This window comes from Serinus canaria, chromosome 9 (genome assembly GCF_022539315.1).
Source record: "Serinus canaria isolate serCan28SL12 chromosome 9, serCan2020, whole genome shotgun sequence".
NCBI lineage: Eukaryota > Metazoa > Chordata > Aves > Passeriformes > Fringillidae > Serinus > Serinus canaria.
In genome coordinates, this window is record NC_066323.1 from 23,959,577 (window position 1) to 23,978,317 (window position 18,741).

At 43.5% G+C, this 18,741-nt stretch overlaps 1 protein-coding gene across 9 annotated transcripts in view; it reads right to left on the minus strand.

Annotated features, from left to right (window-relative positions):
• Positions 1-11,575: 11,575 nt before the first annotated feature.
• Positions 11,576-18,741, minus strand: part of PER2 (period circadian regulator 2) — a 47,984-nt gene continuing 40,818 nt past the window's right edge. For all 9 annotated transcript variants that reach the window (XM_050977824.1, XM_050977822.1, XM_050977827.1 and 6 more), the window contains 4 exons: positions 17,473-17,659; positions 16,738-16,930; positions 15,053-15,203; positions 11,576-14,040 (listed from right to left, as the gene is read on the minus strand). In XM_050977824.1, the coding sequence (XP_050833781.1) occupies positions 13,891-14,040; positions 15,053-15,203; positions 16,738-16,930; positions 17,473-17,659 (681 nt within the window). In that variant the 3' untranslated portion in view covers positions 11,576-13,890. The remainder of the gene's footprint in view (positions 14,041-15,052; positions 15,204-16,737; positions 16,931-17,472; positions 17,660-18,741) is intronic.

Sequence of the window (18,741 nt, forward strand, 5' to 3'; positions counted from 1 at the left end):
GATAGTGTCTCTAAACTGTCCACTTTAGGCCCCCTCAGGCTTCTGCATGAGCTAAGCTAAAAGGAAAAGCAAAGGGGAAAAACAGTCTCTCTCCTTCCAGATTTTAGCTCCCTACACAACACTAGCATTTCATTATAGTTTTCAGCCAGTGAAATTCATTGCACTGCATTTTAAGGAAGTTAAAAAAAAATCCAAGCTGGTTCATAAAATGTTCAGACATGAAAATACCCCTCAGAGCATGAGGCCTTGAGTTAATTTAGTTAAACAAGATGATGAGTGAGGGTGATTTGATTAGTTATACTGCCTATGTTGCATTACACAGATGTTCTATAGCTCACTTACCAGCTGAGGAAGTCGCGGCTTCAAGAAGTCTTTAAATCCAATAAAGTAGAGCCTTAAGTGCCAAGACCTGGAGAGTAGGTCCAGGTTGTCTGAAATGAGGAGGAAAAGGATTGAAATTAGACACCAGAAGAAGTAATGAATTTCCTTTCTTTTAATGTCAAGTGAGACAGAAGATATTTCCAGAAGCAAATACAAGTTGCTTTGGTTACAAACAAGAACTAGTTAGTAAAACAACAACACACCAGTAATTATATTAACTGATCCCTTCTGGCCTTGGATTTCTTAAGTGTAAAATTAACTCAGTTTGTGGTTTTATAGTTTTTGCATTGGTCTCTGGCTAAAATATCGGTAGGAAGCAAGAAGAGGTTTTCTTTGTATCTGAGAAAGCTCAGACCCAAGGCATCCTCAACCATGCATTGACAGGAATTGCACAGACTCAGTCAATCTCAGCTGAGCTCCTCAAAGCTCCTGCTCCATTTAATCACAAAGCAGAGCAGCCTGATTTAATCCATCACCAGAGAGGTACAGCCTAAAGCACCCCAAAACCATCTGCCTGTGTCAGTGAGAGGGAAGGACACCTCTGGCATCCCCAGAGCCTTGTGCCCACCCACGAGTTCCTGAGGGGCTCCAGCCTCTCGTGGCCCCTGTGGAAGCCTGGCTGTGGTTTGGGCTCTGTACCATCCTCAACTGACACTCACACCAATAAAAATTCAGACTTCCAGTCTTCCTACCTCAAAATAAGCTCACCAGCACCAGCCTCTGCTGAGCAAAGTCACTCTGAAAGCCCCTCCACGTTCTTACCTGTCAGCTTTTTACTAGAAGAGTTGGCTGCATTGCCAGGGAGGACAGGCAGCAATACCTACCTGTTTGCTTTAACCCCTTGGGATTAATTTGTGATTTTTAAAAGATGAAACAAAAACATTATGCTGCTGTGCAAGTTGTTATAATGACAGCAAGAACAATTTGGTCTTGTTTAGTTCTATCAAGAGCTATTGCCTTGGTTTGAACAGACAGGTGACTGCTGAGGAAGGCAGGAGCTTCCCCTGAAATGGAAAATGTAAACCCCCTCCTTCTGAATTGGTATGATTTTGAAATTAAGGGGCAAAGATATGGGAACAGGAATAACAGTTATTAGGGAAGAAAAATGAAATAAAAAATGCAGTAATACAAAATAACACTGATAAAGTCAGAGCATGCCCTGACCCCTGTGTGTCAGGGTGGTGGCACAGTCCCATCCCAGGGGGGCTCAGGGTGGTGGCACAGTCCCATCCCAGGGGGGCTCAGGGTGGTGGCACAGTCCCATCCCAGGGGGGCTCAGGGTGGTGGCACAGTCCCATCCCAGGGGGGCTCAGGGTGGTGGCACAGTCCCATCCCAGGAGGGCTCAGGGTGGTGGCACAGTCCCATCCCAGGGGGGCTCAGGGTGGTGGCACAGTCCCATCCCAGGGGGGCTCAGGGTGGTGGCACAGTCCCATCCCAGGGGGGCTCAGGCTGGTGGCACAGTCCCATCCCAGGGGGGCTCAGGCTGGTGGCACAGTCCCATCCCAGGGGGGCTCAGGGTGGTGGCACAGTCCCATCCCAGGGGGGCTCAGCCCTCCTGCAGTGCCAGCTGTGGCTCTGCTGGAGCAGGGATCCTGCACAAGGGGGGAGTTTTCCTCTGCAGCTCCAGGGCTGCTGGAGATGGGCCTGCTCTCCCTCTGGGAATGCAGGGCAGCAGAAAGCTGCTCCTCTGGGAATGCAGTGGGCAAAGGCTGCTGGGCTGTTCCCAGGGCAGATTGGATCCAGGTAGGAATGCTTGGCTCCTCCCCTAGGCAGAGCATCTCCCCATGGGATGGTGGGATTTGATCAGCCCTGCAGGGACACTCAGTGGCCATGGACAGCAGAGATCTCCTGGAGGGAGGGTTGGCTGTGGGAGAGATAAAGAAGAAACTGCCCATGGACAGCAGAGAACTGCCCAGCTCTGACAGATGGGGATAGAATACTCACCCCTATTTCCAACCTAAGACAGCTATACAAAGAAGGGAGACGTACTCTCAGGGTTTCTTGGGGGGAAAGGTGATAAAAGAATTTACCAACAACTTCCATGTGTCTTTTGTGGTTTTAAACAGTCACACACCAATTTACAGCTGTTACAATCAATCATTTCATAGCACAGAGAGGCAAGGGCCAAAGGAAGAAGGGAAGGGGACTAAAGAACTTTTATTTAGGCTACGAGGGATGTGGGGGTCCCACTGTGGGTGTCTCTGGCTCTGGACTGAAGGCACTCCAGACAGTGGGTTCATGGTGGGACTCAGGTGTTTATTATTTCTTACCAGTAAAACAGTCTCACTGCTGGGAGTTCTGCACCTTTTCATCAGAAGGCACAAAATGCCCAACAATCTCTTGGCACAAGGGCTTGTGAGACTGAACTCTCCCATTAAGAGCTGTCCCCTGGATTATTTCCCTTTTACCCCAATAACTGATCCCACAGAGCCCCCAGTGCAGACTTTTCTGCCCAATTCCAAAATGCCACCCAAACCCATGGAGAAGGAGGAAGAAGAAGGTGAAGAAGAAACCCAGGACAGCACTCTGTGCCTCCATCTTGCTTCCATTCACAGCATCCTAAAAACCCCAAACCCTCAATTTCTCACCCAGTGACACACCCACACTGCTCTCTATGATCTATTGCACACTTTGGTGGGTTCCAGTCTATCTTGGGGTCTGGGGAACTTTCTCCATGGATGAGGGTCAGAGTCAGAGCTGCCCTGGGGGTCAGGGCACCCCAGAGCAGACAGAGGAATATTCCCAGTGCCCTGGGCTTGCACAGAGGGAGAAAAAAAACTGTGAGGCCAGAGCATCTGCTCACCTCCCAGAACTCTCAAATCTTCCTTAAAATCAGGGCTCTTGCTGCCAGCCACTGCTGTTGGTTCAAGCCAATGTTTTCTTGCTCTTTAATTTGTATCATAGATAAAATTCAAATACATTCAAAACAAGCAAAATCTTCTCAGTTTCCTAGGATGGAGTCTGCTGCCAGACCCCTCCCTCCATTCTGCATTCAGGCAGTGTGAGTTGAACTCCAGAATTAATTAGGGGAGAACTGGTCACGTGTCTGAGGCAGGAGTTTCACTGCCTAACTGGCCAGCTCAGCTGAAAAAGCCTCCTCAAGTTTTGCATTCTCAAGTCTCCTGTGATCCAAATATTATGAGACTCAGGTACTCACTCAGGATGAATCACTGTGGTCTCACATGAAGAGCAAGTGTTGATGGGTGAATGCCATGTGCACAAACTCTCCCTGTCCCCTTTGGTCACCCAAAGAGATTTGTTAACCCCACCCAACCCTGAGCGCTTCAGGGAAGGCTCTCCCTGGCCAGCCTAGCCATGACCCCTTAACTCAGCCACTTGCATGCATTTCAAATTAATAGATGCAAACGACATGGGCCAGATGGAAACTGAAACTTGCAAACAAACATAATCCATGCATGCAAAACAAGTAGATCAGGAAAGAAAACAGCTCTATGTGTTCAAGCATTCTCTGGTTTGGCTGTGGTGTTTTGTTCTTCCCCTCCCAACAGAATGCCTGCATCCCTCCTGCCTGCCCTGGGAAAGGGATTCCTGCAGTGCTGGCAGCACCACGGGCATTCCCAGGTATCGCCTCCCTCCTTGAACACACTGCAGCCCCTGCCAGGTGCTTTTAGACCTTGGGGACACAAACAGGTGGATTCCTTGGTCTGGCAGCCCTCTGTGACTTTTGCAGTGCAGAACCCACAGGCACTGAGCACAGCTGTGACAGCCAGCTGTGACACTGTGACACACACCTGTGACACCTGAGGCACCTGTACCACCCAGCTGTGACACCTGTGATACCTGTGACACTTGTGACATCCAGCTGTGACACCCACCTGTGACAGCCAGCTGTGGCACACACCCAGCTCCTGGCCACGGAAGCCCAGCAGTACCTGCCCAACAAAGTCAGCAGGAGGGGCTGATCCCAGTCTGAGCTGTGGATCCCAGTTTGTCCCAGCCCTGCTGGGAGCACAGTCTGTGAGGAAGTCCCCACTGAGTGTGCTGCCTTCGCCTTCCTTCATTTCCTGTGGCTGAGGAACCAAACCAGACCTGCTGCTCACTCTGCAGCCCCAGAAATGCAGAAGAATCCTCCAGGGCAATGGGGACATTTGGCTTTCTGGCCCAAATGAAAAGATTTTGACCTCTGGTCCTTTTTAGTGCTGAAACACCCATGAGCCTCCAACCTTGCTGCATCTCCTGCCAGAATCTGAGCAATGGGCAGGGAGGTGGGGACTGAGAAGGGGGAGAGCCCACCTGGTGCTGGGGTTTGTTTTCTGCAGTGCTTGTAGCCATGGCATCAAACACACACCTTCCAGAGGAAGGGCTCCACTTCCCCTGTCCTTGCCCTGGAACAAAAGAGTATCATTTATCCAAGCTTTGTGCTCACTGCTTTTGTTCTCAGAGAACATTTGATATTAAACAACTGTTTGGACAATGATATTTTAGACATTTTTCTGAATAAATCTGCAAAGAGATTCAGACAGCCCATTTACTTATCTGGGGTTTGGTTTTCAAAGAACCCAAACTCTCTGGTGCCTGGACACAGTTTTGATTTGACTCGTGCTGGCTTGGAGTTCAGCTCTGTGCTGATCTGACAGTGCAGCTCAGCACACAGCCCCTCCTGGGGCTGGGCTCTTTCTGCAGCTCTGGCTTCTTTTGCCAAAAGCTCTAAACATCACTTTTCTCTGTCCTCCTCAAATGTTTTTTTCTAATTTTTTTTTAGACACAGAGCAATTCCAGCCTTTACTGTTTTGACAGCTTTCTCATTTGTCATGGTCACAGGTGACAGACCCACACAGATCCAGCCCCGTGTCCTTCTATTCTGCTTGTATTTTAACAACTCCTCACTTCCTTTCAATTAAACTGTTCCTAAAGGTCCAAACATGCTCAAGCCTCAAGAATGATTTCATCTCTGTTTCTTTCTCAAATTCTCTCTGACAAGGAACCCCTGTATCTCATCCAAAGAAAGAAAAACTGTGTTTTGCTGTTGATAAAACTGTTTTTCCAAAAGGTGGTGTTAAGCAGTTATTATCCTCTTCCTCCAATTCTTTCATGAAAGTCACAAACCAGAGTGCAACAGCCCAAGTGTTTCCAAGAGCAGCAAGCTGTCACCTCCTATATATAGCCCAGGTGTCACAGCCCAGCTCAGCCTTATCAGCAGCCTGAGCACTGCACAGACAGTGCTTGGGAGGCTGGGGATACAGTTAATTACAGTTAATTACATTTAATTACAGCCGTTTACTCACAGGGAGTTTTGGCAACCAGCTTCAAGTCCCCACTGTGTGTGGATGAAATCTGCAGAATTTGGGGAAGGCTCCTGCATCCCCACTCCTGGGACACCCTGCAGAACAAAGAGCACACATTTCTCTCCTCTCAGCTGAAGGACAAATTTTACATCTGCTAGTTTCACAAGTGTTCTTTGGAAATGCTTGAGGCAGGGAGTTGGACTGCATGAAGGACCAAGGTGACAATTCCACCTCCATTCCCAGACTCCTCTCAGCCCAGGTCAGTGCTGCTCTTCCCCCCCAATTTCCTGGCAGCTCCTTCAGCCCTGCAGGGTTTATGGACCAGGGTACCCCCACCTGCCCTGCAAGGCTGCAGTTTGTGCCCTCAGAAGGCACCGTGGGCACTGAGCCACAACTTCTGAGCCTTTGGCCCTTTGATCCTGTCCAGTCCTCCCAAAATGACCCCACCTGCAGGGCCACCCTGCCAGGGCCATGAGTGAAGGACAACTCCACAAACTTCACAGGCTCTGAACACTAAATGAGGTGGTGAAGGCAGCCATAAATCACCTCACCAAACTAATTCTGTCAGTAAGTGAAACCTGTACAACCTTTTACAGTGAGCACTCTGCTCCAATTTGTGCCATTCTGCCAAGAAATCCATGAGAGACTATAAATGGTTTTCCAAGACTGAGATACAGACACCTCTATCCCACCTGTTAGCTAAAAGACTACCAGAGAAAAAAAATTAAAAAAAAAAAAAAAGCCAAACAAGCAAACAGATTTTCCTTAAAAATCCAACCCAGAAATCCCTGGAAATTCTGTTATTAAAATTTAAGACCTAAGCATCACCTCATAATGGTAGAGAACATACAGTGCAGGTATTTTAGGGGGACTGGCAGGACTAATAAAGCAAAGTTGTTCATATGTGTGCTTCTAATCAGGTCTTTATAGCTGAACTCATTTAAATTCACTGCTCACGGAATGCAAAGTAATTATTTCTAAAATAATATGAAATTGCCTGACTACATCCAAAGCTTTAGAAGTATTTATTGAAAGAGTTCAGTAACCATCTTTTTGTATGCCAAAAGACAATGGAAGCCAAAGACCATGGAAGAATTTCCTAGCTCTTTACACAGTGTGGGAACCCTTCAGGATTGCCTCGTGGCTTTGGCAGTTACAAAATTTTAGCACAATTCTATAATAAATATATTTCTATATTTATTCTTGGATTTGTCTCTAAAAGGGAGGGAGGCAAAACATCTTCAGGGCAAGGAGGAGTGAACAGAAGTTTTGCTGCCTCAGGGATGCAGGGTTTGGGAAGATGCAGGCACCCCCAGACACCAGATCTGAGCAGAAGGCTCTGCCCACCTCCCCTCCCTGCCCCGAGCAGCTGGGACAGAGTCTGCCCTATTCACAGGCAGGCCCAGCTCTTCAGAGCCCAGAAAAGGAGGAGCCTTGGAAAGACAACTGCATGGAGACACTGAAATAACTCCCGATGGCCACATTCCTGCCATTGTCACTCTGCCCGCACGGGGACACGCCAGATGCTTTTTCAATGCACAAATTGCCCCTGAGAAGATGCTGGGTCTGGCCAGGCTGGGAGCTCTGCACAGGCTCAGCCTGGAGGCACAGGCAGAGCCAGGGCTGGGGCTGAGCCCCCAGGCACCCTAAAGATCCTCCTGCAGCAGAGCCAAGCTGGGGCATCCCTGGGATTGCCATGCCCTGAGGCAGACCTGTATCCTTTCTCAATTCCATTATTTTCCTGGAGTTTTTTGGTGTGGTTTTTTTTTTTTTTTTTTTTTTTGTTTTTTTTTTTTTTTATTTTTTAAAGTAAATTGGAACCTCATTTAGCATAAACAGGAAGAGAAACTGCACTAGAAGACAGCTATTACTTTGAACAATGAAAAATCCAGAATGGCTCACTTACATACCTATTGATACTGAAATACACTGGTTGGTACAGTAAATGATGTGTGTTCTCTCATTGCAAGAGAAAAAGAACATGGGTTTATGTCCTAGGATCCTGTACTGCTGCAGAAACAAACGACGTGTTTCAGGACTCCAGAAGAAACAGCAGCTCTGCATTGCAGGCACTGCTCAGCACAGAGTTGTTACTCTGCAATCTAATTAACCATCTTCATCAGAAACCCCTGGTTTGTACCAAATTTAGAAACACAACTCAGCCACAAAAGAATAGTTTTCCAAAGTATGTGAGGACAAATCTGCCAGTATTCAAAACTGAGACCGAGTGTTAAAGGAGGTGAGAGAAGTTTATTGGGAAAAAATGTGTATTTTATGATTTTTGCCAATATTAAAATGGATATTCTATGTGTTGTGTTAGAAAGTTATGCTCTGTTAATTCTCTTAAGTAGGGTGTTAAATATTGTTTTAGGTTATAACATAAGGTTAAAATAGAAACTATGCTATGTAGGATACTTTTTTTTTCTAAAGAAAGGACTTGCAGTGAGATAGCAGCCACAGGACACCTCAATCTTTCAGAGAAAGAGAATTTATTGCTCCATTATCAGAAGAAATGAACTTCTGCCTGCCTCGCTGGGGTAGGACGATGCCATTAGGATTAGGAGGAAGAAGCTGACACTGCCCAGACAGAATCCTGTGTTTGAATGGAATTTATGCATCATGGATGAGATGTATGAATATGCAACAGGCTGTGGTTTTTAAGGGTTAATCCTCTGTTAACGTGTGGGTCCTTTTTCAGGCTTATTTTGCCCAGAAAAGGTACCCAGACTGTCTGTAACTCTCTGTTTCTATTGTCTCATATTGTCCTAATCCAAATTGTCCAAATTATTGTTACTCTAATTATATTTCTATTTTTATAACCATTCTATTACTATTACACTTTTAAAAATTTAAAAACAAGTGATTGGCATTTTTCCCATTTATTAACACAGGAACAAAGAAGTCCTGAGCCTCAGGCATCTGCCAGCCTCGGCCTGTGCATGCTCCCAGCTGAACTGCAAACACTCAAAACACTGGGGAGAGGCGTCAGGAGGAGCAAAAGTGACAGGGAGCAGGGAGGAAAGATGGCTCAGATGAAATCCTGTGTGCCACCCCCAGCACTCACCTGGCAGCTGAGGGCTGAGCCCATCCTGCCAGGCTCAGAGCTGCTCCAGCCCAGGGCTCCTGCAGACCTGGCTGTGCACAGGCACCCAGCCCTCCTGCTTCCTACAGCTCAGCCAATTAAAGATTACAGCAAATTAGAGAAGCACCTTTGCTGAATTCATCCAGCACCCTGGGCAAAAAGGCCACAGATTTCCAAGGGAGGAGCTGCTGACAACAGAAGGAAAGCAGTAGCCCTTACCTTAGGCAAGCAATAGGGTTTTTAAAAAGGAAAAGCACAGTCAGTAAGTTCTTGGACAGAAGTAGAATTTTTGAAGCAGGCAGTGCAACAGCAACACAAGCAGTTCACTTTTAGACCACTGTAACAATTAAAAGAGGCCTAAAAATTCACTATATCCTGTTTTACTACAGACTGAGGAGTGAGTACACCTTGACAAACCCTGGAATACCAGAAAATTTGAATCCACCCTTGTATTTGTCTCCAGAACAAACGAACACAAATGAAGTGCAAAGCAGCAGCTCCCTGTGGGGCTGGGGTGCAGTGGCTGCCCCAGCAAACCTTTCAGGCCAGCTGCAGCAGGTGCTGCTCCCCCTGCTGCAGCACACAGACAGCATTGTCCCCACCCTGCCCATCCCTGCACCTGCCCCACCACACGGGGCCCCTTTCACAGCCTGTCCTTCGGCTGAAAAGCATTTTCTCTCCAAGGGACAGGCAAGTGTTTTCACACCGTGCATTATCAGCTGAGGTTAAACACCACTCCTGTGCTGCCACAGCAGCTTCTCTGTCTGCAGCCACAGAGCCAGGAGCCCTGGGGAATGAAGCTCACACACACAGCAGCCTGGTGGAGCTCACATTTTATCACCAGACACCAAGAGAAATACCCATGATTAGGAGCTGCCTCAGTTTCCACCCAGTGTTACGTTACTTTTCCACTTGGACTGCCTGGAGAAGTTTGGGCTTAGTTTTTTGTTTGTTTGGTATTTTGTTTCAGTGAAGCAGAGACTCAGCTGTTACACATCCCTGAAAATCAAGTCCTCTTCCACACCCCTGAGAAAAAGGAGCTCCTGAGCTGTTGGTTACCTTGTTCAATATACTGAATAAATTTCTGAAGCTCCTAAGCACTTATGATCAATTAAACAGTGGGATTTCTGGAAGTTACACCTACAAACTGTTAGTTACTTTGCCAGAAACATGCAGCTAGTTTCACCATGCTCTTCTCTGGGTCAGAGGCTCCTCAATGCCTTGGGTTCTTTCCACCCTTCTTCGAGACAAAATAACCATCAAGGATCTTAATTCTCAGTAAGGACAGCATCTTTTTTCACCTCTATATTCATGACAGCTGTTAAGCGGACTAAAAGCTGGTGCTTTCAGCAGTGTTTCCCTTTTCCAAGCAGAGCTTATGTTTGCATGCACTGTCGTAGGGCCAACAGCTCTTCAGTATGAATTTCTCATTATCTTATTTGAAATCCAAGCCACAGAGCTTTCACTTCACATCAAACACTGTCATGGCCAACTCAACGGCCCCAGTGCACAGGAAGCTAAATGAAGACAAACGGGTGGAAAGGCTGCTAAGGACAATCCCAGGACACCAGTGACATCTAGGGGCTGCCGAGGTGGGAAAACCCAGACAGAGGCTGCCCCCAACAGCTCTGCAGGGCAAACCCTTGGCTCCGGGTGCTGACAGAAGACACCTCTCCAAGGAGGAGTCCGTGAACACCCAAAACCACATCTAACTCATACTCTTACTACATTTACAATTGGAAAAAAAATACCAAAAGCAGAAATGAGTGTGAAGCATCACCTGGTAGTTTATCCCAGCAGCAGCACCTCAGTGCTGCCAAGGTCTCGTTATCAATTACCAGAACTTGCATCCAAATGCCAGCACCTCTGGAGTGGCACAGGGTGGCACAGTGGGTCAGGTGGGGGACACTCAGGTCTGGAGCTCTCAGAGCTCCACCAGCACATCTCTGCTCTCTGCACCCTGACCTGAGCAAGGAACCCGGGTGCTTTAGGACAGAAGTGTTTTCAGACAGACACAGAACTGCCCACAAATTCAGGGTTAATGCAGAGGACTGCAAAGGGCCTTGGATAACGTGCTCAACAAGCATGTTCTAAATGCAGCTCTTGGCAATTCAGGGCACACCATCACCACTGTGCCCTTGGTGTGAAGGCAATTCCCCTGTGAGCTGAACTGTTCTGGGGTACCCAAACACCCCGACTGTGCAGCTCACAGAAGGATCTGGGGCCTTGATGACCAAATCAGCTTGCTCTGTTTAAAGAATTCCACAAACCTCTCACAACACAGCCATGGAGAAAGAGAGTTAATGGAGGTCTCACAACCTGAGTCCCTTCTGACCAGGAGGAGTCCCAGCCCTGAGCTGCAGCACTGCCCCACTCCGCAGAGAAGGGAACACGAACAGGGAAGCACTGCAGCTTGGGAGGTTTCAGCAATCTTCAGAGACACCTCACACCTTGAGAGAAGACTGAAAATCACTGCACAGAGCAAATCCAAGGGGCATGACTGGAGCTCTCTGTCCCTAAGCCAGCCCTGTAAAAGCTCAGGGGCTGCAGCTGGCACTGAACAAAGCAGAAAGCACCCCAGAGGTGTCTTGGGGCAGACCTGAACAGAGAGCCTGGCTGCACGTGCTCTTCCAGGACATTTGCACATGATTTCAGAACAACCCCTCAATATAAAGATTCAATCTTCCATGTGACCACTAAAGTCAGAGGTCAGAAAAACTGGCAGCAGTTTTACTCCAGGACAGGAAGGCAGAGCTAACATCACAGAAAGCTCTGGAGTCTGAAACACCAGCTCACATACCATCAGTAAAGCACATATTCTGACTTCTTACTCGGAGTGGAAGCCTCAAGGAACAAAAAGGCAACTAAAAATATATCTGTTTTATTTACCAGTTTTCTAAAAAGCAAAGTCATAAAAATTAGTCACAAGTGGCAAAACCAAAATATATTGCACAGTGTACAGAAAACATTGTTGACATGTTGACAAAGTGTCATCACAAATAAATCATCTTACAACAGTTTGGAAAAATTACAGCTTCAGAATCTTATCTATAAATGGAGGCATGTAGATTTAAAGTTACAGGAAAATATTTTAATACCACCCTGTAAATGCAAACACTTTAAGGATGCAAGATTAAGTCCATAAGTAAGCACATCCACAAAATGCTCTAAATATACTTTTCTCTTCCTTTCACTAAGTTATGGTTACAAGATGGTCATTGAAAAAAATAATAAAAGAAATGAGGACAAATAAAAAAAGACATGGGAAAAAAAAGCATGCTAAAGCAAAGAAGTTCAAAGTGGTTGAGAAGTCTTTGAAAATTATTTGTATAATATATGATGCACTCCTTTTATATAAAGCTTTTATTTTTCCCAAACCCTGGTCCATGTTTGTGTCTCCATGTAAAATGAAATATATTTACTATGCTGGTATAGCTGCACTGTTCCATTGATGATGAGAACATTGAATACATCGGACGTGAACACCAACACTGAAAAATTTCTAAATCACTTTGTATTTACAAATATTTACCTTTGACCTTGCTGAACTGTTAAAGACAGGCATCAGATCTTGCTGGGTAGTGCTTCCCACTATATTTTAAATATTTATTCATTCTTTAAAATTGTGATTCTGCTTGTTTCACAAGCTGACACACTTTGCTACCTGCAGAACCTGTCTTCAGTGCAATTTTCCAATTAATAACTAATTACTTGAAACAAATTATTTCTTCTGCTAAGCGAATACCAGTCACTTTTGCATGTTTTTGGTGCCAGATCTAACTTCACATCCTCCCTGTACAGAAAGAGAAATATTTGTATAGAATGAAAAGAACCTTAAATTTCAGTGAATAGAAATGTTATCCTACTAAAAAAAGAAAATGCTTCCCATGAAAAATATTTTAAGACAAACATACTGAAGTTAATTGAATTAACTTTTGTCGTTTCCCACCCCAAGACTTAGAGCTGACACTGGCAATACAGCAACTAACCTGCTTTAAAGGACTAAATCAGTCCTTTAACTAACCAACACATTAACAGCTGTCTCTCATGTTCTCTTCCCACATCCAACAGACACAAACAGCACAGGAACATAAAGCACACACATTCAAGTCAATACAATCTCAGAGGCATTAAAATGAAATCTCTGACAGCAAAGGATTCCAGCCACCCTAAATTTGAGATTATGGAAATCAAATAGAGTCAGTCAACACTATTCTCAAAATCATTTCTTTTTTATAAGAACTATCTTCAAATGACAAGACACATCTAATTCTCTCTTGCCACATACAAATTTGATGTTTGTTTAGCCACATTGGAAAAACTGATGGCCAACCTCCTGACAGAACAAGTCAGCAAAAAAGGCTGAAGTTACCCCAAGGTCTGTCTAACACCACTGGAGCATGGCCAGTCATCCTCCGTGGTCTTAAGTTTTTAAAATCTTTAAGCATAAGGATTTCTTGAGTAAAAATTTCTCAGAAATTATGCTTCAAGTTAATAAACAGTTCATAGTTTTGCAGTGTCCATTTACACAAAAGGCTACAAAGTTGTCTGCAGTCCTCTGTACTCACACATCAACATGAATTTAATACCAGACCATCTTATAAAACCAGCTCAACATTCCTCTCAGACAAAAGAAGTTCCTACATTCAAAACTACAGGAGACAACCAAAGAGAATGGGATCAACTGGTATGAGAAGGGCAAGTGTGAACTGATTTCCTTGAAGGTTATTTTTTCTACTATGCTGGACCACTTCAAATATTGAGAACAATGCTAAAGAGCCACTGAGCAGAACTGCTCAACAATTGATAATGCTGAACCACCACCAAAAGGAGATCTGGAGAACCGTATGTACGCGAGGAGATTTCCAGCACTTCTTAACCCACTCTACAAAAAACAGTGGGCATCAATGAAAGTTTCTATAGTTTATAAAGAAATACTTGAGGCATGTAAGTGCAGAATGAGTCTTTTAAAGAAAAGCTATACCATCTTCAACAATGTCCTTACTGGGAAGAGATTGCCACCATTTAAAAAGAGATTCATTCACAAATGACTCTTCTAGAGCAAGAAAAACACATTTGCTTTTATGAACTGCATTCATCCAGCTGGATAAAAAGATTAAAACCTTTGTGGATCCTTCACTGTCGTTTTGAAGCAGTTTTCAAAACAACAGGCTCAAAGGCTATGTTTGTTCTTCACTGACTTGATTCAGGGAAACCAAGTTGTTTTCTCCACTATCTTCAATCATTTCATTAAGGTCCATTTCATGGATTTCTTCATCATATGATGTATAAAAATTGCTCTGTATATTGTCCTCACAAAAAATACATTCCTAAAAAGAAAAAAAGAATAGAAGCACTCCTAAGTAAAATTAATAGAAGCTTTTCCAAGCACCAGTCCACCTGCATGCAGTCCTTGATTGCAAGAGAACCTTTCCACCTGTGCTGTAGCTACCAGATGTATTTTACTCCACAACTTTTCCACACACCATGATTTTATAAAGTGCAATAAATCAATGCAAGTACTGGATTGTACTTGCACTACTACTGTACTTGCACAACACACTACTGGAGGCAGCTGTGCCACAGATCACAAGGTGGCTGCTTGTAGGATCAGTGCTGCAGTGACATTAACACCACGATCAGGATTCCACTGCAATTCCTTCACACTGACTTTTGAAACACTCATGTGCAAACAGAGCCTCTCTGTTTGACAGCATTTGCATAAAAAAGGCCACAAATGACAGAATGCTTAGGGAAAAGAAAATGCAATCAGGTATTTGTGTGTGAATAAGTAAAATACACAGACAACAAATAAAATTGCATGGATGCTTTGTTCTTTTGGGGTTTTTTTCTCCTTTAAAGCCATTAAACTACTTAGAGGAATCATAATCCTGAGTGAGAAGTCTGACAGAAAAAAGGGTCAGTATACTGCCATTCATTTTGTACACTGATAACAATGGGCATCCATTTCTGCACATAAAGTAGAGATTTTTATTTAGTGAAAACAGTGGGCATCCATTTTTGCACATTAAATAGAGATTTTTAGGTAGTGAAGTTTCTGCTGTGTTGCTGAAGCATTTCAAACAGAGACACAGAAATTCAGAAAGAGGAAGGAAATTTCTTGTACTGTATTCACCAGTACTTTAATTTCCTCCATTGGAAAGGAGATTTATGCTAAATTGAATCAAGCTAGAAACCACTGCATGGAAGTTTGAATTTCTTTTTTTTCCTATGCATAATTGACCAAGCTTTCATAGCAACAGGAAAGGAAGAGTCTAACATAGGCAGCTAATAATTTAAGCACTATTATACATGCAAAAGTAATTAACCCACTAAACTTACAGAATTAGCAACAGTTTTTGGCAGTCCACCTTGCTGGATCCATGGATGAACTTCAATAAGCTCTCTTTTTTGTTCTTCTGTAAATTTTGGCTGTAGTTTCTGCATTTGCTTTAATTTCTGCTTATCTTCCTTTAAAACTGTTTCCAAATCCCTAAAATAAAATGTATTTAGAAATTGAGCTTCATCAGTTTCTGGGCTTCATGCCTACGTGAGGTTACAAGTCAAACACTAACATTTTTAAAGACTATTTTTGTTCCAGAACGTTATGCTTAGAAATCTTCTATTGGAAGGAAATGAAATGTGATTACTCCAGCTGCTCTCTGCATTTGCAGCCATCTCTGCTGGCTCTCTGTCTTTTCAAATCCCATCAGTGAGAACAGTTTTCTTTAGAGCAATTCAGGCAGCACCAGTGAAACCAGTGAAGCTCCAGTTTCCCCCTGCTGCTGCTGCAGGGCCAGGTCCCCTGCAGTGGGAGGACAGCCCAAAGCAGACGCTCAGTGCACAGGAGATAAAGCAGGAGTAGCAAGATGTGTTTAAGAAGGTCACCAAGAATTAACTAAACTTTAGAAAACAACTGTTTCAGCAGCCAAAATTCCCTCTGCCTCCCAATGCTCCACCTTCACTCAAACCTACAAAAACCCATCCCACAGCAACATTTACGAGCTGTACCCCTCTAGAAAGCAAGCTCCAAGAAACTCCAAATAATTTCTTTTCTTTACAGGATACCTAAGAGCAGGTTGGCTTAACACTTCACTTCACTGTGACAATAAGCTTTACACTTCTTACCAAAATCTCCTGCTCTCTGGCAGGCTTTGCTGCTTTTATGGGCTACTGGAATTCCCACTTATCGCTGTCAACACTTCAGACTACAAAAACTGAGAAATGTCAAAGTATCTTTAAAACTAGAAAAAAACCCCCACTAAAGTTCTTACAATGTATTCTTTACTCTCCCCATTATGCCTGTGCTTCTGTATTTTGAAAGCTTCTTTACCTGTCCTTTCAAAGGCTTGTCTTTACTGAAACCTCCACTCCTTCCCAGAACACCACTCACTGCTCCCAAGAAATATAAACAAGCAGGTTGAAAAAAATAATCCACACTTGTCACCCCTTCTTCCCCTATTTCTGGTCTTTGCTACTGAAGTAGTGAGTTATTTATTTTTTAGAGTAAGTTTATTTTATGAGAAGCCTTGTGATTGTTACCTTCTACTTCCCTGTCCTAATTTATGGAGCAGAATGAACATATGGAAGTTAACAACTCAGAAAAAATATCCCCAAGTCCAAGAGCAGCATTCCAGTGAATGTGGCATCTCAAGGACAAGAGCCAAGGACTGGAGATCTTCCAGGCCAGACCATGCCTAGATCTAAGCCCATCCACCAGGGCTTCCTGGGCAAGTAGTAATAGATCACTAACTATGGAACAGCTTCCAAAAAATACTCACAGTTCATTTCAGCTCAGGAAATTGACCTAAAAATACAGCTAAACCTAATTAAACAATTTCTCCTTCTTGAGAAGTTCTTGTGTAGTGTGCAAAACATATAAAGGAAGCAAGAATTTTTCTTGGCACTGAGCTAAATATTAAAACCAGTTTGTTTCTGCAGAGACAGAGATTCCTATACATCTTTCCTCCTGAACATTCTGCTCCCCTAAACACAGGATGAGTGAGGGGCTGTGCCAGAGGCATTACCTGGAGGGGATCTGGTAAGTCATCATCACTGTGTCATCTGTGTTGGCCATCAGCAGCCAGATGGGATCCTGCAGCACATACTTGATGAAGTGCTCACTTTCCTCCATTTCTGTCTTCATTTTGGTTTTATGGTGATTCTCTGAGGAATCAATGCTGCCAAAGTATTTGCTGGTGTGACTAGTTTCACTGCTACCTGTAAGCAGAGATTTAACATTCCATTATAAATTGTCCAATACATGGATCATCTGAATGTTTTTGAGTGCAGAGAAGATTAAAGAAAACTGAATGTATAAATACAACCACTATTCAACTTCTTTTTTTTTTTTTAAACAGAGGGAACTTCCACCCTTGAGTAACTGCATTAATCTTCTAAAAGCTCAAATTCTTAAGTAAAGTCTCCATTAATTTTCAACAGAATAATTAGCTCACTTTAATTTAAAAGTTTTAAATGAAAATGAAGGAGGATGGTCTTTTTATTATTCCTTTATACCTGTATAATATCTTAATGCCTGTTTTACACCCACTCAGAAAAGGTTCTCTGCTGTAAATCAAGCACAATAAAAAAACATTTCTGTAATGCAATAAGAAAGAAAGCAAGAATAAATATCTTTACTCCTATGCACCAAGGAGTAAAGATAAAGGAGTAAAGGTAAAGCTTTTCACTTGCTGCTCAGGGTGTTTGCAATACCTCAGACTGCTCTGCAGTGCCAGGAGGGCTCTGGCTGCCTGAGTTACCTGTTCTGCTCCCTGACATGCCACAGCCATTGGACCCAGAGCCCAGGGACTCTGCAGCTGCAGAAACACCACTCCCTGAAGAGGCTGAGCCAGTCCCTGAACATGCATCCTCCTGCAGTAAAATGTCAAGCAGGACACTGGACATGGAGAGCTCATCGCTGTTTTGAGCATCCATTGGAGATTCAGCCTAGTGATAAGGAGAAAAAATAAAACTAAAAAACCCAAACACCAAAAATCAAAGCTATTTGTTACTAAATGTAATAGCTTTGTTACTTTAAACTAATAAATTCTCAGAAATTATGCTTCAAGGTAATAAACAGCTCATAGTTTTGCAGTGTCCTTTTAAATAAAAGGTTATAAAGTTGTCAGCAGTTCTCTATACTTACACATCAACATGTACATTAACCCAAGACCATCTTACAAAATGGGCTCAACATTTCTCTTAGAAAAAAATTAATTCCTACATTCAAAACTAGAGGAGACAAAGAGGATGGGATCAACTGGTATGAGAAAGGGATATGAGACAGGCTTTATTTATTAATGTATTTATTACTGAATGTAATAGCTGTATTACTAATCATGTGAATGATTAGTAATAAATCCATTTCACTCTATATTCTAATATTTACATGGTTATTCAAAGACAGTCACTAATAACAAATGCCAAGGAAATATTAATGGACTGATAGGCAGACAGGGGGTCCTTCAGTAAGACCAAGTGAAATATCTTCAAAGAATTAATAATATAGTTTCATAAGAAACTATATTATTTCCTGATTTCCTGATCACTGTTGGCAGCACCTACTGTCCTGGACAAGTCAGATTTTACCCAAGCCACTCACAACATACTAGCAATTGCTCCTACTGTAATCTACCTCAAAGGATTTGCAGCAACATCCTCTGTTGGGTGGGATGCTCCATCTCCTTGAGATGAGAAGGAAGAGTAGCACTGAGAGTAGTAAAAAATGTTTCCAGGTGCTTCCCAGGCAAGATCACTTATTTGTTTATTTTTAAGGGAAGAAGCATTAACTACACTAATTTTTAACTGAATCAAAACTTGACTGCAAATCAGTTTCAAGAGTCAGTGTTAGCAATTAAGGCTGACAGAACTTAGTAAAACATGTAATAATGGAAAGAACTGACTTTACCTTGAACACATTCCTGAATAATGGAAGGAGGCAGCCAAAAAAAAAATAGGATGCTGCTCCATCCCATCAGCATTTAGAACTATACTCTATGGTGCTTTAGAAAGCAAAAATAATAGTTTAC